A 22569-nucleotide genomic window follows, 5' to 3' on the forward strand; every position below is an offset into this window, starting at 1 on the left:
TCTCAAAATTGATATGCCACAGAAATACTTAAATTCTTGTAAAACTAGTAAGTGATAAATTACACATTTTAAAGCAAAACCAAACACTTTGTATCTAACAATAAATTTCATCATGTAATTCTCAGTATTTTCAAGACTGACTTACAGTTGAGAGACATACTGTTATTTCAAGAAAGAAAAGTGACAATAGTCTAAAAATTCTTTAGAGAAAACTCAGTTCTCTGCAATGTGTAACCCTCACTGTAACAGCCTGGCTGTCCAATTCCTTGCACTTATTATTACTCCGAATTCCCTGACTAACTTCAACAGTAGAACAGAGATTTAAAAAAGAGTTCAGTTCTGACCATTTCATTAAAATAGGCAAATTTGAAAAGGGAACCTACACAGGAAAAAACAGATCTCCCCAAAAAAGGAGGCCAAACTTCAGAGTTCACAATCAAGATGTAAATCCACAGGCAAATAGTTATTCATTTAGTGTTTAAGACAAAAAGACAAAGTAACAAAATAGCAGATGCATTCATGCTTTAAGACAATACTTGCAAACTTAAAGCAACCAGAAAGAAAAAAAATTCATATTGAAAAAGACTATTTTATGATGACCTGAACACTGAATATTAGGTCTTACCATGCTCCTGAACAGGTGCCAGTCACCAAAGTTCATATTCATTTCTTTTTTCAGTTCATCGATGTTACACTGAGCCAAGACACGGCCATTTATATTTGCCTAAAACAATAAAACTAAATAATGTAAATTGTGGATACAAGACTTACGGCATGGCAGTAACAGACTGAAAAGGTAGAGGTCAAGCTGGATGCAGACTACTAGTGAAATTTCCCAAAGTCACTATTAAGTGCAATTCTATATAATAACCATGTGTTTTTACAGAAGTATATTTAGTGATGATTGCTGATGTACAAGAAACACCTATGTGTGATGGAAAAAAAATGGAAATATTAACCCCATTAAAAAAGTCTATATGAAAGGCAATATGATTGTGTCCTTTATACAGATATAAGAAAACAACACCTAAGTAGTGGAAAATTTCAGGGACAATAAGCCAATTAATCTGCTTAAATTTCTCCAACTCAGAAAACAAATGGACTGCAGACACCCAAGCATTTGAAGATAATCTGACAATGAAGTCTCAGGCAGCATTTGACCCCTGGCTTGAGGCATCTAAGATCAAGTAGTACCTCCATTAAGTTCCCTCTCTACATAAAACAGGCTTACATTCCTCCCATCATCAGAAATACCCAGGGATAGAAGATTAGACTTCTTTCTGATGTTCATCATCAATCAGAGATGAACACAGAAGTGTTTAAACAACATCTATATTCTAGAAAGGTGATTCCTTACATTCAGCATGTTTATATAGTGCTTAACTTCCAAAAGCACCAAATTCAGCACAGAACCATTTTCATTACATAACTACAAGAGGTATTTCACTTTATACCATGTATTAGTGTATGGACAGAATGTAAAAGAGGAATTATGTCTTAGGAGAGCAGCCAGAAAACCCAAGACCCAAGATGAGAGCTCTGCTTATACTGAGGGATCTCAATGGTTTTGTTCCCATATCCCAGCAGATGTTGTTAGTCAAATCAGGAAAAAGACCAGGCTGAGCCATTTTCATCCTTTTTTACATGATATCCCTTGTAAAGAAATCCAAGAATATAAATAAGAGGAATCTCATTAGAGGTAACTGATGAGCACATTCTTTTTGCACTCTGGAGCAACGGAAGCAAGTGAAATTTCTTGCAGCTTCACTTAATGACCTGCAATCTAACATCCTACTTCTTGCTTTAAGTAACTTTTCTGAAGCTTCCTATGATAAACCTGTCACAATAATCCTCGAATCAACATCCTTCTCATATTACTTAGATATGATAGGTTCCAGGACAAAGCAAGCTCAGCAAAAACACTGACTGACTAATGACAACCTTCATATTTTTCCCTTCTTTCCTTGTAAAAAAGAGCACACAGAATGGCGACAAAAAAGTTAAAAGAACAAAAAAAATTCTGCGTTTATGTAGCTATCACAGAAAAGAGGAGAGGCAGAAAAACATATAGTGACCTTTTTCTGAAGCAAACAGATGGGGACTGTGATAAAGAAATGGAACCATCTTCACCACTCATTTACAACAGGAGACATGTGCCAATTTTTCACAGAGAAAAAAGGGATATTGCTACCTAGATACAGAACACATCGGCAACCCTTTTCATTATTTTATTACACATGGCAATTTTAAAAACATTTTTCTTGCTTTTTTCTCTCAGAATAACCAGTCTCATCAGGATTTATATTTCTGCTGTTTGTCCTTTTCAAAAGTGAGCATTTTCTCTGGAAAATGAATGCTTGTATTAAAATGTCCTCCAAACTTGTCATGCACAGAACTTAGGATGTTACTTTAACATCTGATGTGTTTAAATAAACATTTTCAGGAAAAGAGGCAACTAAATATTTTCATTTCCTTGTGCATCTCCATGTTTAGGAACTAAAGACATTAATGAAATTCAGCTGATACCTTTTTAATAGTTGCAGAGTACTGAGGTAGCATGCTCTGGTCCAGACCATCTATCTGCTTTAGCTTCTCACACACAGCTTCCACACTCATTGTGCTCAGAGACACATGTGATACTCCTGTGGCTGACCCTGTGCCTGCTCCTGCTCCCTGTAAGTGAGAAAATGTGCACATAAGACTTGTTCCAATACTCAGTACACCCAGAAATTCACAATGCACACTAACACAAATCAAGCTGTGTTTGACTACATTTTAAAATTAAGAGATGAGAATAAGAATGCACAGGCATTTTAAATTACTATCAGAATATCTATATATTGGGAAACATTCATTATATGTATTTATAAGAGAAAAAAACCCAGCATCTTGAGTCCTGCCTTTGTGATAAAATAACCCTCTTATATAATTTTAAGAAAAAATCCCATAAAAATCAGAAATATTAAGTACAGGTTAATCAATTTACAATGCAGTTTTACTCACAAGTTTTCCTCTAACTTTAGCAGTTTAGTTTGGTTTTGGGATGTTTGAGGGTTTTGCTCAAATAATGCAGATACATTAGATTTTTCTGTCTTAAAAATTCCTGGTTTATTATCAGACAAAGATGACCTAAAACTCAAAGACACTCAAAACAAAGATAACTCCTCAACTAATTACATTAATTGCTAATTTTAACAATATCTGTTCATTTTCCAAAGGTTTCTTCAGCTCTATGCAAAATCAGCCAAGGGACTGTGTACCACAGTACTGAAACAGCAGCACTGCAAATGCCCTACAAGATACTATGAGGATGCTTCATGTACCTCAGACTTAGGCAAGATTTAGGTAGAAATTATTTAGAATTCAGCTCTGTAACACAAGAGTTGTCCTGTTAATTCCTGCTAGCTTCTGGGAATTTCAAAGAAAGGGTGGAAAACAAATGCATCTGCAGGTAGATAGAATATTAAGGCAGTATGTCTTTAAAAAAAAAAACACCACCACATTCCCCCTGGATGAGAATCTATGCACAGTTACACTAGTGATTCCAAATTCCTAAAAGCAAAATCAGAATCGGTTCTATCAGAAAATAATTGTATCCTCTCGACTTGTGAGGGAGGTTGCACCCTCTCTTTTTCTGTATATGAAATTTTGGGTTCAGCATTGTAGACTGTGCACCAAACAGCTCATTTTGGGAGGATGCAAAAGAGCTTCCAAGCTTCAGAAGTCATCACCACATGCACAACCCCTGGGATGTAAAAGTGCATTCTGACTAGTTAATCAAGTTTTATTATATTCCTCAAATCACCAATGAAGACTGGTTTTGGAGTTGTAATATTGTCTCTCATTTTTATTTAATTACTTTGAAGGTGTTGAATCTTTCAGAATTAATAAAAATTACTAGATCCCAATATATTGCTTATGAAAACCAAGAGTTCTCACAAAGAATGCCATTAACCTTATCTGAATTATCTAAACCAGGATATTTACAAAGAATTTATTCAACTAGTAATTCCAAGGCAGCAATCCAAAACCCCATTATCTACTACCTCAGAGTTATTTCTGATTTATTGTTATCAAAGATATCCTGACTTGGGGAGCTAGGCACACTCCCCACCCAAGTTACTCTGAGTTTCAAAGTTTAGATGATATTACATGTAATTCCCCCAAAGTTCTCCACGAGATGCCCTTGAAAAGGACTTTAAACTGGGTAACTATCAGCTTCATTTGGGAACACTACTGGGGGTTGTGGGGAATTTGAATCTGGCAGTTCACATGCCTTTAATTTTTTAACGTCATGTCAACTGGATAATAAACAAACAAAAGATATATCCCATTTTCTGGGAAGGCCATCTACCTAAATTACTGCAGAAAATTTAAACATTTTAATTCCACTGCAGTCTAGGCACTCAACTAGGGCCTGGTATTCCTTTAAAGGACATGCCAGCTACTTTTCAGATTCTGCGATGTCTCTCTAATTTGGTGCCTACAATATGTAATTAGTTATCATATAGGCACATAAAGGACAAATTTTAGGTCTTAATTTAGTCTGATTTTTAGCACATCTAAAATCTGTATCATGTCAAGGATATAAGCCAATCATCAAAATGATGAAAATGACAGAATGAAGCTTCACCCATAATCTAGTTATCATATACTTCTTTCATGTACATCTTTAATTTTCCTCTTTAAGAAATCACTGTGTTTCTTTCTTCAGAATACCAGCTTTATCCAATATTTCCTCATAAACACGCTATTTACTATTGGCATGAGTTAGATAATACATCAACAGAGACAACATACTAAGTTAATTCAAATCTTAATTATTTTTTGAAAGAAGGCTTATCAATTAAAATAAAAGAAACTGTTATAGCCAAAATTACATTGTGGCACCACTAAAATAAATGATCCCTAAGCAACATGTGTAAGCAATTGCCTTTGTTCTCAGAATCTATTAAATACATTATCTATGATATACCCAGAAATAAACGAAGAAAAGTTTTAAACACTTCCAATTTGACAGATTCTCGTTCAGATCAAAATATTTTTCTAACAATCAAGGACAAGTAATTCTTTCTGCATGCATTAACACCTAGTTTAGAAACTTTGCTTTGAGTGTATAAAAAAGATACGTAAAAGCTGAAATATTTAGACTATTTTTGTTAAAGTGTGAACTGTTTGAAATACATGCACATTAATCCAAGTCATTCTTTATGAAAAGCACTCTCTGAAGAATAAGTAATGTAATAGCTTTAGGGATATTGTCATCATGTAAGTGAATTAAAACTGTACTTAAACTGACACATTTTTCAGCCTTAGTGGTTTTGTTAGAGATGCTTAGAGAACATTAGTCTGAAAAGTATTTGCCATGCAAAAGCTAAAAGCAGCTTGTCAAAACAAACCTCAAGGCTAGTAATGAGCATTAGTTTACAGACAGCCCAGCATGAAGCACCAGTATGATAGCTTCTGGAATGACTCTCAAACAAGTGAATGTGAATTCACAGAAAGTGGCTGTACCTGTCTGTTTTTGTTTAACTCAGACTTAAACAGCTTTGAGAAAAGGACAAAACAGAATTAAATGAAACAACAGCTTAAAGTGATATCACAAAGGTTTGAACATACAGAGAACAGGCTTTGAAGTAAACAGAGGAAATCAGGGTTAGGATAGACACAGGATATTTTCATAACGTGATGAAACTTTTAAAATAGGTCTTCAAAATACACATTTAGGATATGCTATACAAATACTATTTTTATGAACAGACTATTCTGCTTTGCATTTGTAAAAAAACCACTTGCTATATTCTGTTTTGCATAAAGGTTTTAGATTATGTTTCTGACAGAAAATCCTCCTTGTAATGAAAAACATTCTCCTGCCATTTCAAGACCACATTATACTACCAATGTACCTCAAATAACTTTTCAAACTTCTATCTAACCAAATCTGCCAACTCCCCTCGCCCCCACCCCCCTGAAAAAATCCCAGAAACAAACCAGCACCACCCACAGAATAGAAAAGTTATTTCTTCTAAGCAAAAATATTCAAAGCACAAAAACACTACACAAAAGCACTGGAAAATCCATAAGAAAACTCCCAGGCCATACATATTCATTCATGCTCAAACTTTTCAAAAGTACTTTCTTAGGAAGTACTCAATGTTTATCTATACTACATGCTCTGGACCATGTTAGTCCTTATTCAAAGCACACATACTACATCTTAAGGGATTGTATATTCAGTGCAGTATGAAAAAAATGTATTTAAACAAAGTAATTACATTGGAACAAGCTACTTCCTAAGAAGTCAAGATTAACAATGCATACTAAAGCACAAAATCAAGTTTACGACAGATAAGCACTGCTAATTCTAGCTTGATTTCTGATATAAAAAAGGATTCTGTGAACCATTCCACGTTACCATTCCATGACTGGTAACACTGTGATCCACCTACAAACTCTTCAAAAGAGCGCTCTGGAAGTTTTTGAAGTTATTCAGAAATAAGCATTTGTACAGTAAAACCAGGAGAAATGCATGTTTGTCTCCATCACAGATGCCAAAGGCTGGCATCTTAAGACTATTTTCATTAGTGATTAAAGCTGATAACCTAAAATTTGCCATACACCTTCATGCTGATACAACTAAATAGATGGTATTTGGTCAACTTACCAGTTTGACACCTATGTTTTATTCCATTCAGCAAAGAACAGTAAACTATGGTCTGAGATAGACAAGTTTTATCATCAGCAACAGAAACTAAGTACTTGTGAGCTGAAGTAAAATTTTTGATATAGGATGACTCTACTCAAAATATTCCTGATTTCTATTAAGCTAACCTAGACTTATACAGATGTTATGAGACTAATGATGATGGTCTGAAATTTTAGAATTTGGTTAGTCCAACATCAAACTGACAAGATCAGCAGACCCATAACTAGATCACATAACACCCTCCACACAGCTCTGTCAACTCATGAAATAAACAGAAACTATTATCTGTATGAAAAAAAAATTATACTCCTGTGTAATCCTGTTTTTTCACCCTGTTATGACTCAAACATTCAAAACAATGATTATTCTCTATTTTACACAGGAGTTGCAACATTCCTGGCTCCTTGCCAGTTCAGCATGAAAGACAATTTTGATTCTACATGCTCCTCTTGTTTTCAATCACCAAACCAATTACACATCTTGATGTTCATTAACTACTTTGTGGAGATTTTTTTTTAGTTTATTTAATTACTTTGTGTGCACCAAACCATTTAATAAATTGGATCACTTATACAGAAGCAACGACCCATCAATTAAGAGCTATCTAAATAGCTGGATGAAATTATTGTACCCATCATCTACAGATAATAGTAGCACATAACACAGATATAATATTGTTTCCTTTCATAGAAAATTCAATAAAGTTGACAAAAGAAGTGGATTTAGAGTACATGAAAACCTGGTAAGACATCACATATATCATATCGTGAGTAACAACTTGCTTGTCAACCTCCCAAGAGACTTAAAAAAAATAATAATCAGAGTTTTACATTTACACCATAAGTTAAATATTGCTAAGTCTTAGAAAAGTATATGATCTGATACACTGCATAGACTCACAATAGTATAAATTAAATTTAAAAACAGATCTAACAAAATCTTCCATTATCGTATCTCAAAGGAAGTTTCTTTTTAATGTTTTAATTCCTGTATTTTCTTACTTAGAGGCAATAGGTTATTTAGCTTATAGGAGTCTTTTAAACTGTTGTTTGAAGCTGTACCTAAATGTGCATTAAGATACACACTCAGCAGCAAGCAGAAGAGTGCCCAGTTACAGTTCTGCTGCTGGAACTCATTCAATACTTTGCCTCAAGACAAAATCTCACTTTTGCAGGCTTGTGTCCCTTCTCACACTCACAGGGACACACTCTTTAGCCATTACACTAATACTTTTGAGAAAGTTCTTAATTCTCCTTGCACTGACAGGTCTCAAAGGTCTGGGAAAAGAATGTGATGCTGAGATAAGGAATCTCAGGATGGCATTTCCAAAGGAAAAAATTACTCCAAAGTCATCCCTTCACACAAGGTTGCAAATTACTTGGGAGAGAAAAATTTAGTGTACCTTTTCCATTAAACTGCACATATATGGTTTCTCAGTGAAAGTTATGTACAGTTTGAAATTTGCGTGGAGTTTGATTTTTTTCTTGCACAATAGTAGAAAAGACATTTTTGCAATGATACATTAAAAGAAAAAGTAAATGCAATCAAACTCTAACTGTTGCCAACAACTATTGGCAGCAAATATTAAGAGAATCATGACAGTCACATTAAACTCTTTGTTTTGGTATAAATCAGGATTACCATAATTAGAGTTAAAACATACACAATCACATTAAAAAAATGCATAAATATTGCATCCTAAGTATGAATACTAAGGATAAAACAAAACAAGACATAGATAAGGTAACTGTTAACATTCTGACTCAAGAATAAACTTCTGACCAGCAATGTTTTATTTTTCCATTTGTATCAGAGCTGCCTTATACTGTGTTACCTGGAATAGCTTTATGTCACCAACTAAAGAAGCTGGGTTCAGGTGAGAGAGTTGACTGAAGCAGAAAAACACATTTACTTCTAAAACTTAAGTACTGAATGACCAGCTGTCATTCTACACTCTGTTTAGCTACCACGACACTTTACTGAAAGCTCACCACAGCTACTGAGAAAGGCAAGGGGAAAACTACAGGGGAAAATAGAGTACATCTTACAAGTGAAATATTAGCTTTTAAATTCATTCACAAACTACATTAGTTTTCAACTACTCTATTTGCCCACCAAAGCCACTGATGCAGTGTTAGTGAACTGCAGTTATGATTAATGCAGACTCATTACTGCTGAAAAAGCAATGAGATGCTAAAATTTCCACACCACATGACTACTCATTTACCATTGAGGGGTCTGTGGGTGAAGGAAGCCCCTCATCAGCATCCTCCTTGATAACATCCTAACAACAACAAAATATTATGGTTTGGGTAAAAATGATCAAGGGATCAACAAAAATTATGAAGTAAACAGTGAATGAGAATGATCTCATAATAATACATAATTCAATAGAAACACATTTGTTTTCTATAAGTGATTAAAGCTTTTACCACCTTTTAACAGTCTTGCTCATGGTATCAAACCCCTAGAATTAAAGCAACCAACAAGTGAGGCTTTTATTTTTTTATCTTTCTTTAGTTCATAATTCCATTTGAACAGCCATCTGTCAGTAAAATAAATACTGTTAAATAGGAAAATTACTATTCTATAGAGGAAGCTAGAAAAGTCTGCTAGTTTTGCCCTTCTAATGGGTAAAGTTGGATTATATATACTTGCAAAAACACTTAAGATAAATGTATTTTGTTTTCCTTAAATATTAAAAATATTTCTTTTAACATTCTTTCAGATCTTCTAGTTTCTACCATTCTTTACAACAGTAAAAGATGTAATTTTATCTTCTCCAGATACAAAGAATTTGTATTATTAAAAAAAATGAACATAAATTCACAAGTAGCACTCATTTTCTTATATTGCTACATCTATTTTGGTACTATAGTACAGTTGGCATTTTCATTAATACATTTTTTGCCACTATCACAGGTCATTCTCCTTTAATCTTTACGCATGGATGCTAGAATTGATTTTCCTCTGTAAGCAATTTCTAAAGTTAAAACAAAATACATTTACATTACATGTTAATAACACCTTTGCTTAAAATATTTATAATATAAAGCTTATACTTGTCTAACAGAGAATCATTAATAACCTTCATTTTCATTACTCACTATATTTATTGTCTAGGTTAGTATTTGAATTACCCTTCAAAATACTTACTAGGCCATTGTTCTGATCTCTGGACAAACTCGTTTTTAGTGGTGGACGTGAGATGAGATGAGAACTGCCAGGGTAATACCTTGGCATGTAAAGATATGGGGCAAAGAATGGCTATGGAAAAAAAAAAAGGTGTAACAAAAAAGGGACAAACAATTACACAAATCAAAATGTAATAATAAAATAAAAATCATTACAACAAAACACATCCTTTAGTTGAGTTTCATAAAGTAAAAAAGAGCAATTACTAATAGCTTTCTTTACTTTTTGCATTGAACCATAGAACAGAATTCAATCAAAAGTTCAGGACTGAGTTCTTAAAAATCCCTCAGCAAATGACCCCCTTTTTTTCCTCCAAGCCAGTGGGTGCTCTGGTATAGTTTTCTGGAGGAATAGAGTCAGAATGGCTTTGGTAGCTACACTCTAACATCTGTTTTCAATATGGGAAAAGGATAATTTAACAATAATTCTGACAATTTCACTCTTGACCTTCTAAACTAAAAATCAGATGCTCAGTAAAACTTTGAGTCATTCATAATAGCCAAGACAATTGTTCCAAATCAACAAAAAGTGTGATACATAATAGCATCACTAGAAGTTCCCATATTTATGGCACCCAACCTGGGAGGTTCCCCAAATACTAGATTTTATAAACATGCTTATAGCAGACAGTATTGGAGCTTTGTTTTGCTGGAAATACATTAATGCATGCTGTTCAATACAAATACCATTTTAAGGGACAGTGTTAATTTAGACTTTAGAAAAAGCAGAATTACAGCTCTCACTGCTTTCAACTCATCGCCCAGTTCTTAAAACTCCCAAAATAAAAAAAAATAAATTAAAAAAAACAAACAAGTAAAAAACAACGAAACACCATAAAAACCTAAAAGAAATCTCAAAACAATGACTGTATTACTGATTTCTAACATTTCTATGTGTAGCATTTTCAAAATTGTATTATCCAGATACTTTAGAAGAGAATATATTATCTGATTTGTGTTTCTGCACATGACAAGATTCTGATTAGTCTACAGCACCAAATTCAGTATAGAGTAAATAATTTGAGGGAGAATCTATGAGGAGGGAGTAAAATTCATTGAAATATTCCACTTTAGATCTGCCAATAAGGACTTAGAAACTTCTGCATTCAGAAGCAGCTCTAAATGAACTGAGAAATTCAAGTTTAATTTCTGAGTATATCATTTATGTAGACAGCATATGCTACAACTTCAAGTTCTTTATGGAAAACAAAAATGATTCCATACTCTCTTAGCTGCTAGAGGTAGATTCTGAGCACTTTTACACAATTACCATAAAAATTTCATATGCTTTTCCAACACATGAAGTTACACAATATTCATTGTAACCATCAGTCTAAATGGGGAAGTTTGGTTATCTAGGCTCTGCCTTGTATTATTTGGCTAGTATAGAATGATGCAGGAAAGTTCACTGAATTAAAACTATTCCACTGTCATAAAGCACAATCTACAAATAATACAGACCTTTTTTAAAAGAGAGATTAATTTCCAGAAAAGATCAGAGAGTAAGTTAATGCTTCAGTTTTCCACTAGCAGCTTAAACCATGTGGAAAACCCCCAAGCATGAAATGCTTAACGATCAAACTGCATTCAGTGCCCAGCTCTCACGGCAAAGCCTCTTCTCTGAAACACACAGGGAGCCTGCTGGTTGCATGATATCAAACTACAAAGCAATGGAAAAAAACCTGTCCACTAAGGCAATTATCCCACAACTCTCTCATAACTTCTAATCAACCCCTGAACCCATTTCAGATACTCCACTGTTTCCCAACTGTGGGATTAATTCTCTATTATAGGCCAAGTATTACTTCATTTGAAGTACAATACAGGTACCATGAAAACATGAGATCAATAAAAATATATATTGGGCATAAACCAGTGCAGAGTTGCTCTTCAAGTCTGCAGATAGCCTACAAAGTTTAATGGATGTAGCAAGGCATCATTTTTTCAAGGTACCAAAGAATTTTCTCCTCTTTAGTAAAAAAAAAAAAAAAAAAAAGTACTCACATACCATTATTTCATGTTCCCACCCAGGAAATCCCAGTTAGACTTGTCTACTGCTCTGACCTTCCCTGTAAGAAACATCATCTCTACAATGATCCATGAGAGCAGCAATTTTGAGAAGCTGAACTTGAATTCAGCTTTCAGCCAGGCCATTAGACAGGGGTAAATGGTACATGTCCAGCTTAGCCCTACACTGAGAGCCAAAGTGCTAAATTGAAGAGCTTCTAAATGGGACTATAATCTTCCCTTAACAGCTAACCAGAGGGAGAACTGGGTTTTAAACCAAAAATTAATAGATTATGTCACTGGAAGTTCCAGGTCCATAACATAGGAGAATCTAAAGAAAAAAGAAGAAACATACATAATAAAAAAGTATGCATTTTCCAGAAAAATATGGAGTGTTTTTCCCAACAGCTCAAGGGAGCTTTTCTTAAGCATAAATGAATGCTTTAAGACAACAGGACAGGAACCATTTACTGGTCAGAATACAGCACATATCCTGAGAACTGAGGGAATTTTTCAATAAAATCCAGCCATTGCAACGGAAGTATTTGAATCCATTGCGTTGTGTCACACCAGTATCCAAGACCTCTCTTGGAAACTTCTACTGGGGACAATCTGTTCTTCAGTTGCTATTCTTTTTTTTGAACACCATTTTTACAAAAACCTGAGAAATTAAATATGATTGAAAATGCTGAAGGAAACAGTTTTTCAGGATGAATTTTCTACTACTAAAAGCTTCTCATCACTTATCTCAGTATGTGGTGTTCATGACAGTAACTTTATGGGCTCAAAGTAATGAATGCAGTTCTCTGACAATATTTATTAAGTGACACACTAAAACCAATTATACTTTAGAAGGGCAGTATAGAATTCCAGTGAGAAAGGTAAAAATTGAAGTATTTTAGTCTTCAGCAGGCAAAAAACCCACACTTGTAAGCCTTAACACAAATGACCAAATAAACTCTTCATAAGAACAGCTTATGACTCACCAATAATTGTTTCTAGCCAAAAACCCCCATACAGGTTTCAACAGTGTATCACCTCTGACTTTAAACCTTGTCATGTACAGTAACACAAAACAGGGAAAAACAGAGACAAAAATGGGGCTTCCGTGAATGAAAGCTTCCAATGAAACAGCTGCTTGGACTAATCTGAGCTAGTATCCGCATAAATATTCATGTGCCAAGCATTTATCAGTGTTGGACTACTTCAAAATATATGTTATTTTATATTACTTTCAACAAAACAGCATAGTGTCACTGTCTTGAAGGTATATAAGAATAATTTTAGAATACATAACTTAAAAAGTTCTGACCTACATATACATTTTTTTGCCTTGGTTAACAAACACTGATTTAGAAAACTCAATTTACTTTTCACCTTACTAAGTTATATGTTTATCTATAGTCAAATCTACTTCATGCTGAGGTTATTTCCTGTATATAGAAGTAAGCTATGACTTATATCAGCTCTCTTTTTTTCATTATAGTACTGCAGAAAAAAAAAGTGAAAAATAAAGTTTAAAATTACTGAACACATCCCACAAAACCAGAAAGCTTAGACTCTCTTTGACTATACAGTAAAGCACTTCATTCAATTTTCATGTGAGCCATTGCCAGGACTATGTTTTCTGAGGCCCACAAATAGCTCAAAAACGTATGTTTTATGCAATTCATTTAATTCCTTTAAACTAGTACAACACCAGCTTAGGGAAAAGATCGTGGAATAACTTTAAAAAGAGACAAAAGGGAAGACAGACATACAGACATTATAATCTATCTCCCCACCTGAGTTTCTGTATGTTTTAACAAAAGTCGCAAAAAAAAAAAAAGTGATCCCTTTCAATGTCTGTGAGCATGTGAACTACTCAGCACAGTTTACCCTCCACCCAAAAGAAAAAAGAAAACCAAACAAAAAAACCCCTGAAATACCCTACAACTAAGCAGAGTCTCAAAATTGTTTTTCCCCTTTGTAACTTGTTTTTCTGATGCTGTTTACCATGTTTCTTCCCCAGACAACAGTGACTGAACATTACCGCAAAATTTGTCAGCTTTTGGAGTTTTCTCCACTCCTAAATAAAACTTGCATGGGTATTTTAATATTTAATAGATGACATCTGCAGTATTACCAGACTAAATCAGAAGAATGTTAATTGGATCTCGATTATTTACCCGATTGTAAAATGGATGCTGAGGTCCTGTCATACCACTATAGTAACTGCTGTGAGGCTGAGGGGATAAAACTCCATTATTGAAAGGCCCATTGAAAGAGGTTGTAGAAGAGCAGGCTGAGGAAGGCTGACTGAACAGAGATGTTGTTCTAGCAGGTGCCTCATGTAAAGGCAAGGTAGGGTAAGGAAGTCCTCCAATATTCATCTGATCTCTTGCAGCACGAACATCTGAAAAATAAATTGGTAACAAGAATAAGATTTTACTTGAAGCATTCGGAAATTTTTTTATTTGTTTGCCAATTCACTACAGTACATTTTTGTATATTTAACTCAAATCAGAACTCATCAAGTAGAACATCAAGGAGGTCAAATTTCAGCTGGATTTGGTTGATTTCTCTTGACGATCATATCTACACAGAAGTCTTTAGGAAAGTTAGCTTTATTACATAAACTTATGTAGCATATTAAATTTCTCCAAACATTTAGATGTCTTTTTAAAATGTGGCATAAAGGAACCTAACAATCACTCTCCAAGAGAGGCTGCTCCAAGGCTGGTCTGTACCATGGCAGAGTGACAAATCCCAGCACAGAGGGGCCTCTTCTGATCCACTAGGGGCTATGAATGCTCTCACAGCAGGTGCTACAGAGAGCTGGGTTGCCAAAAAAACAAAGGTCTCCAACAAACTTCAGCCCAGGGAATTTGTGTGTTCAGGGGTGCAGGAAGGGTGCAGTCACCCTACCTACGTGAGCTCCCTTGCTGGCCATCATCCTCTCAGAAGGAGCTCAGCTATGGCATCCACAAAGGCACTCACCAGGTGTTGTGGTGTGTCCCTAATCCCCCTTATTGCCCACCCCAAAGGTTCAGCGTCAGCACTGCTGGTGCCCACTGTTCCCCACACCTGCCACTTTGCTTCTGGCACTGACTGGAGCCTGGGAAAACCCAAAGGAGCAAACTGACAGTTGGTGCCCAACGTGGCTTGGCCGCTCTGAGAAGTCTCTCAACAACCCCACGGAGGACTGGATTTACAGGTTTTGGGATACAGCTGTCTTGGTAGAAGCAGGTTGATTTTTGTCCAGCAGTGCTCCCAAGGGTGGAGACAGCCACCCTCTTCGCACCCAAGGACTGTCTCCCGGACCTGAGACCTCACCCGCAGCACCCTTGCTTGGAACTTGTGTTTTTCACCTCATCTCTGGTGGGAGGGAGCATCTGTATAATACAGTGGGACCCTGAGTAACTGTATGTGCCACGTTTCCCTTCCCAGCACAAGTTTCAAGCCCTTTGGTTTTCTTTCTGTTAGGTTGTTCTTTTGCTGCCTGTGTCGCTGGAGTGTGCTCGAGCTGATACTCTGTTACGATGGGTGAGAAACTGTCAGCTCAGCAGCGAGGGAATTATATCCAAGTTGTGGGTCTCCTTGAGGGTGGGTGGGGGGAAAAGTTTTCAAAAGGGCTGTTAAAAAAGTTTATTCACTGGCTGCACCTGCATTTTCCCCGAGTGTCCGCAGTTGATATTGTTTCTATCCCCTTTTGGGACAGAGTGGGCTTCAAATTAACTGATCTGGTGAATCAAGGGGACACTCCCACTGCCAAATTTTTGCCACTTTTCGTACAAATTTGGTCCCCTTTAATTGCAAGAGGGAGAATGCAGAGGCAGCCATCCACCCCAGTTCCTACCCGTACCCGACCTTCCCAAACCCCACGTTCCACGCTGGGGGAGGCGCGCAGGGAAGCCCACGAAGTGCAGGGTAGCCAGGATTGTCTTAGTCTCTCCCTGGCTCTCCGCATCCCCTCCAGCACCCATGCCCTGACAGCACTGGCCATGCTGTCAAGAGACCTGTCCCACAAACCCTCTACTCCAGTTTCTACCCCAAAAGTTGTTCCTTACAAGGTTCCACCCCAGTCTCCCCAATCCCCCTGCTGTCCCTCCTTGCCCCAACCCCACAAAATGGCCTCGAAGATCACAAGATGGTGGAGACCGCATGGTCGGCCCCCCCACTTGTGCTTCCTCTTCCCACAATCCTTTTCTCTTCTTACCCAACCCCTTCCTTTCCCAACCTCCTCCCCAAACCCCACCTCCTCCTTTTCCTTTTGACACCACACCTTCCTTGAACCTGCCTCCTGTTACCCCCGTCCCTCAATATGTTTGTACCACTCTTGAGTCCTCCTCTTCCTCCTGCGGCTCCGCCCTGCCTCTTCCTGCTTCCTGTTCCCACGGTTTGGAGACCGGATGTGACAAGCCAGGAACCCGGAACCAGGAACAGGATTCATTCCCACACATCGTTCCAGTTTCATATGGTGATGGGGAAAGGCTTTTACCACAATGGGAGTCTTTCTCATTTCAAATTAAAGAGAAGCTTGCATGTGCCCAAAGGGATTTTGGGAGGGAGAGTGTTTTTTTAAAAATTCTGTTTAAGGCCACTTTCTCCTCCAACACCCTCACCCCTTTTGATATTAAGGATTTACTTTCATGTCTCCTCGAGTCCCCAGAGTACATGCTCTGGGAAGGGACATGGAAATGATCCTTGAGGGGAATCCGATCTGAACTCCTGCAGGGTTCTACCAGTGCCCTTGACGCCTTTGGAGATGCGATCACGATGGATCACCTGGGCGGCGAGGGGGAGTGGGCAGACCCAAAAGAGCAGATTAGGGCTCTGTCAAAGGGGGTGCTTGATAAAATTCGTAAAGCCATAGTTCAAGCGTTCAATTTGTTACCATCGCTTGACCCTCCAGTTAGTTTTGCAGACATCAAACAGCTACCTGATGAGAGGTTTATGGACTTTGTTAACCGAATGAAGACAGTCTTGGAAAAGGAAGTCGATGACCCCAGTCTGCATGCAAGGCTGCTGTTCAACAGGGTCAAGGCCAATGCGAATGCCATCTGCCAGCAGGTCATCGTGGGCCTTCCCATTGACCCACCGCCCACGCTGACCACCATCATAGAGGCCTGCTCGGCAAAAGTGCCAATACTAACGTGCACCAAGGAAGAGAGAAAGAAACAAACATCGATGTCCATCTCTGCAGCTGCAACGCCAACCCTGCCACCACCTCTGGTGCCACGTCAACCCCCTACTTGTTTTCGCTGCGGTTTGAAGGGACACCTGGTGAGGAACTGCCCCGCTCCCAACCCAAAGGGAGCAGCAATGCCAAATAAAGACAATAATAAAGTTGATCAGAAAAAAAACTAGGGTGGAAGCACAAGCCTGCCCCACGTGATGATATAAATGGGGCTGGCTCGGAGGGAGGGGGTGGGATCAGACTTGACACCACTAACTGAACTGACTCTGACCAAATGCAACCACAAGGTGTGGCAGCCTAGGCCACCACTCTTGCTGACAACCATTAAGAACTACTTTCTTGATTCTAGGCGCCGGACCCTGATCTCAGTGACTGCCATCAGAAGAGACGAGGTATTTCAGGAACCTTGCTGTAAGTATCTTTTCACTGGGGACACAAAGTGCACTCTCCCCAAGATAGAGATCCTTCCAATCACACTTCTAACAGATCTGGAAGGGCTCTTTCTTTTGGCACGGCGCGCCCACCCTCCATTCTACCTACCCAGAGACCAGACCATCACGCAGGTGATCCCAACCCCAAGAGAGGTACCAGTCGATGACCACACACCAGAGGCCTACGGGGTGGAGGTAGTGGGTGAGGACAAGCCCAAAATCACATTTTATCTTAACCGGTGGTCCAAGACCCGAGGAGTGGAGGGCTTGTTAGACACAGGGGCACATGTGACAATCATCCATAACAGGATGTGGCCATCACATTGGGAATTGCAACCCTTGGCTGGCAAGATTCAGGGCATAGGGGGTGCCCAACTGGCTAGAATTTCAAAGGACATAATACAAATTAAGGGGCCAGAAGGGCAACTGGCTTCCTTACACCCATTCGTTGTGGATTATAAGGTTCCCCTCTAGGGATGTCTCAATGGGGGGTTAAAATCGTTATCCCGAAAACCCCTCGGGATTTTTAATTGCAGCCGCTGAGGAGCACCCTGCTCAGAAACTTAATTGGAGCAGAGATTCACCTATCTGGGTAGAGCAGTGGCCGCTGAATAAGGTGAAATTAAAGGCGCTCAATGAGCTCGTGGAGGAGCAATTAGCTCAGGGAAACATCAAGCCCACTTTCAGCCCTTGGAACTCTCCAGTTTTTGTTATTCAGAAGCCAGGGAAGGACAAGTGGCGTCTACTCCACAACCTCAGAGAAATTAATGAAGTCATTGAGGACACGGGCCCTCTCCAACCAGGGATGCCTTCCCCCACAATGCTCCTCCAAAACTGGAAATTGGCAGTTATAGATATCAAAGATTGCTTTGTCAAAATTCCCCTACACCCAGACAATGCTCCAAGGTTTGCCTTCTCGGTTCCTACCACCAACTGAGAAGCCCCAATGAGGAGATCCCAGTGGTGCGTTCTTACCCAGGGAATGAAGAACAGCCCAACCACCTGCCAGTGGTACATCACCTCATTGCTGTCCCCTGTCCGTGCCAGGGCGGGAGATGCAATGATATTGCATTATATGGACGATGTGTTAGTTTGTGCCCCTAATGACAACTTACTGCGGCCTGTCCTTGACCAAGTCGTCAATGTTCTGACATCCGCAGGATTCTCCCTTCACAAGGAAAAGGTACAGCGGATGCCCCCTTGGAAATACTGAGCCAGAAGATCACTGAGAGAACCATTGTTCTTCAAAAACTGGCATTTAACCATGATCCAAAGACTTTGGCGGACCTCTACTCCCTGTGTGGGACTTTGCAATGGGTCAGACCTTGGCTAGGCCTCACCACTGAAGACCTAGCCTCTCTTTCCAGTCTATTGAAAGGGGGAGAGGAGCTAAGTTCTCCTAGGACCCTGACCCCAGAGGCAAAGGCTGCCCTAGAAAACTTGGAGAAATATCTCGAGGAGAGGCAGGCACATTGGTGCAACCCTGAGTTGCCCTTCAAATTTATTGTATTGGGAAGGCTGCCCCACCTACATGGGTTGGTGTTCCAGTGGGACCAGGACCAGAGGGATCCACTCCTGATCATGAAGTGAGTGTTCCTCAGTCACCAATGGCCCAAAAACATTACAAGGCCACATGAATTGATGGCACAACTGGTTGTCAAAGCTAGAAACAATCCTGGAATTGGCCAGTTGTGACTTTGCATACATCCACTTGCTGGTTGATCTGTTGGAGGATGGGTCATGCCGGACGGTGTTGACAAAGGACATGTTTGAACACCTCCTGTGCAATCATGAGATCTTGCAGGTTGTGTTGGCAAGCTACCATGGGCAGCTTTCAGTCCACGCTCCTGCTTGTAAATTATCTGCCACGAAATTCCAATTGGTTCCTAAGGATAAAGGGAGCCGCAAGCCACTCAAGGCACTGACAGTTTTTACAGACACGTCTGGGGCATCCCAAAGGTCAGTTATGACCGGGAAGGGCACCAAGACTGAGCAATGGGAGACAGACATTAAATATGTTAAGGATCCCCTCAAATTGGTGAGTTGGCTGCAGTCATCAGAGCCCTTGAGCAGTTTCCGGAGCCATTCAATTTGGTGACCGATTCAGCCTATGTGGCAGGAGTGGTAGCCAGGGCAGAGCATTCTGTCCTGAAGGAGATCTCAAACAAAGTTCTTTTCGAGCTGCTCTCAAAACTGATTTATGCTGTCTCCCATTGAGAGCACCTGTTCTTCATTATGCATGTGTGGTCACACACTGATTTGCCAGGGCCAATTGCAGAGGGAAGCAGCAGAGCTGACTCCCTAGCCGCTGCCCCTGTTGAGCTCACTAGGCTCCCGGATCTGTTTCAGCAGGCCAAGTTGAGCCACCAAATGTTCCATCAGAATGTGCCTGGGCTGGTCAAACAATTCCACCTGAAGTGCAACCAGGCCAAGGCGATTGTGGCCACATGCCCACAGTGTCAACAGTCTGCCCTGCCCTCACTGGGAGCTGGGGTAAATCCCAGGGGGCTTCAGAGCTGTGAGATCTGGCAGACTGACACCGCCCACGTCCTAGAATTTGGCCGCGTTAAGTATGTGCATGTCTCTGTCAACACGTTCTCTGGAGCAGTGTTTGCCTCTGCCCATGCAGGCAAGAAAAGAGAGCATGCAGCAAAACACCTGCTGCAAGCTTTCTCTGTCCTGGGGGTCCCCAAGGAGATCAAAATGGATAACAGTCTAGCTTATGTCTCCAAGGTTTTCTGTACCTTCCTGCAGGAGTGGGGAATAGAGCACAAGTGAGGCATCTCTCACTCCCCCACTGGTCAAGCAGTGGTTGAGTGAACCCACCACTCGCTCAAGAGGATCCGGGGTGCCAATGGGAGAGCAGGAGGGGGCTTACCCCACAAGAACGCCTTTAAAGTCACTGTTTCCAATAAATTTCTTGAACTGCTCTTTTCATAACATGAGTCCTCCCATTGTGAGGCATTTCTCTCCCCATAGCAGCCACAGAGACAGAGAACATCCACTGATTCTCATCAGGGATCCAAAAAGCTGTAGGATCGAAGGTCCTTACAAGCTGGTCACGTGGGGATATGCTTGCGTATCCACCCCAGAGGGGCTCCAGTGGATCCCACAGAAATGGGTGAAGCCGTATGTCCCCAGACATCCAACAAGACCTCCAGATAACCCAGAATGAGTGTCAGACGTCAGCCACGTCTGGTCCCTAGGTGGGTAAGAAAACCCCTTTTCTCCATTTTATCCTGATTTTCCTTTGTTGAATTGGTTTCTTGATGAGTTTTAAGTTACTCATATTTTATATCTACTACCCTCCTCAGTTTCCCCTAGTGAGGAACCCAGCAAGGTCCTTCTCATCCTGCTCAGCCTTGGAGTCCTGGCCCCAGTTGCAGTTGCATGGATGGTCCCTCAACCAAAAAAGAATGTGTGGATAGCCCTGGCAGAGACCCTCAAACAAGACCATCTTTGCTGGCAGCAGCAGCAGACAATCCACTGTCAACATGCCTGGTAGGGATTCCACATAGCCCTGCTGAGCTCCCAAAGTCCATGCTAGAGTTCAAAAACTGAGTTAATGCAGACAAGGGTCCCCATAAGATCCTTTACCTTGGAGGCTCCACTTACCAACTCAAACTGCCTGCGGACAACCCCATGCTCCTTTGGGAGCAAACTAGAGAAGGAACCACAGGAGTTTGAGCTGCTGGGTTCTGCCACGGCCAGCCTTTGCATTCAATATCACAAGCCCACATACCAATGTAACACCTATGTAACACCTTTCATGATGTGCTCCAGCACAAGAAAAAATTTATTGCCAAGAACTGGTGCATGGCACTTGCAAAAGTTGGCAGACCATCCACTGAGAGCGAGACCCCAAAGAAGCTCAAACAAGGTACGTTCTTTGTCTGCAGGGACTGAGCATGGGCGAGACTCCCCTCTCATCTGATGAGAGGCTCATGTACGTTGGGGCGGTTGACGCTGTTTACCCCCAACAAGACCCAAACTGATAAATGGTGTGCAAAAATGAATTTGACAGTCCAAAAGCACAGTGTTAAGAGATGTGCACTTCAAAGACCTGGATGAAAATTGCGATGCAGAAATTTTTCACTGAGTGAAAACCAAAAGGATTGCCATCTTGATCTTTTTGCCATGGGTGGCAGCAGCCGAGGCTCTAGGTGAATTGGGCCACCTAGAGTGTTGGGTGGCCAAACAAGCCAAACTTACTTCAACTGCCATAAGTGACCTCCTATCAGATGAAGAAATTACCAGGCAGGCCACCCTACAAAATCAGGCAGCCATCAACTTCTTACTGCTTTTAAATAAACATGACTGCCACGAATTCGAGGGCCTCTGCTGCACGGACTTAAAAGACCAAGAAAGAGGACATCTGCGCAGCCATCGGAAAAATGCAAGATATGCTGCACAACATCAAGCAGGAATCCGAGGACTGGTTGAATAAACTGTTTTCAGGATGGGGCCTGTTGAGCTGGCTCACCTCCATTTTAAAGACTGTTTTTGAAGTTATTTTTATCATTTTCACTGTTATAATCTCATTATCCATTCTGAAAAAGTGTTGCTTGTCACAGTTTGTACTGTCTCCCCAAGTCAATGTCCTAGAACACCCTGAAGACCCCAAAGACCCTGACAACCCTGACTGTTAATCCCTCTCCTGTCCAAATCCCTTCCACATGGCTTTATGAGCTTGAATATTAATAGCACCCAGATCCTTCTTTCTTTTGAAAAAAGAAAGGTGGAGATGTTGTGGTGTGTCCCTAATCCTCCTTATTTCCCTCATAATTGGTTCAGCTCTTGATGCTCCCGCCATCCCTCCTGCCCATCAAGTTAACCCAACCCTCTGTTCCAGACCCTTCCCTGTCAATCCCTAAATATGCCAACCCCTCACCTGTCCATCAGAGTTTACCCATACCCTTCTATCCAGAATGTTCTCTGCTCCTTGGTGTCTGATTGGCACTTTGGTTCTGTATCCTCCCCTTTGTGTACCCCATTGGTCATGATTTTCTGTACCTCCCCTTGTATTGCCCACCCACAGGGATCTCACTGGTT

At 39.9% G+C, this 22569-nt stretch overlaps 1 protein-coding gene across 2 annotated transcripts in view; it reads right to left on the bottom strand.

Moving 5' to 3' along the window:
• KIDINS220 (kinase D interacting substrate 220) overlaps window positions 1-22569 on the bottom strand; it is an 82747-nt gene that overhangs the window by 4574 nt on the left and 55604 nt on the right. Inside the window, exons 24-28 of one of the 2 annotated variants that reach the window (XM_083856044.1) lie at window positions 14076-14302; window positions 9863-9973; window positions 8926-8990; window positions 2527-2713; window positions 626-724 (exon numbers count right to left, since the gene is read on the bottom strand). In XM_083856044.1, the coding sequence (XP_083712170.1) occupies window positions 626-724; window positions 2527-2713; window positions 8926-8990; window positions 9863-9973; window positions 14076-14302 (689 nt within the window). The remainder of the gene's footprint in view (window positions 1-625; window positions 725-2526; window positions 2714-8925; window positions 8991-9862; window positions 9974-14075; window positions 14303-22569) is intronic. The other variant, XM_083856043.1, reaches the window with a different exon arrangement.

This window comes from Zosterops lateralis, assembly GCF_965231275.1.
Source record: "Zosterops lateralis genome assembly, chromosome: 3".
NCBI lineage: Eukaryota > Metazoa > Chordata > Aves > Passeriformes > Zosteropidae > Zosterops > Zosterops lateralis.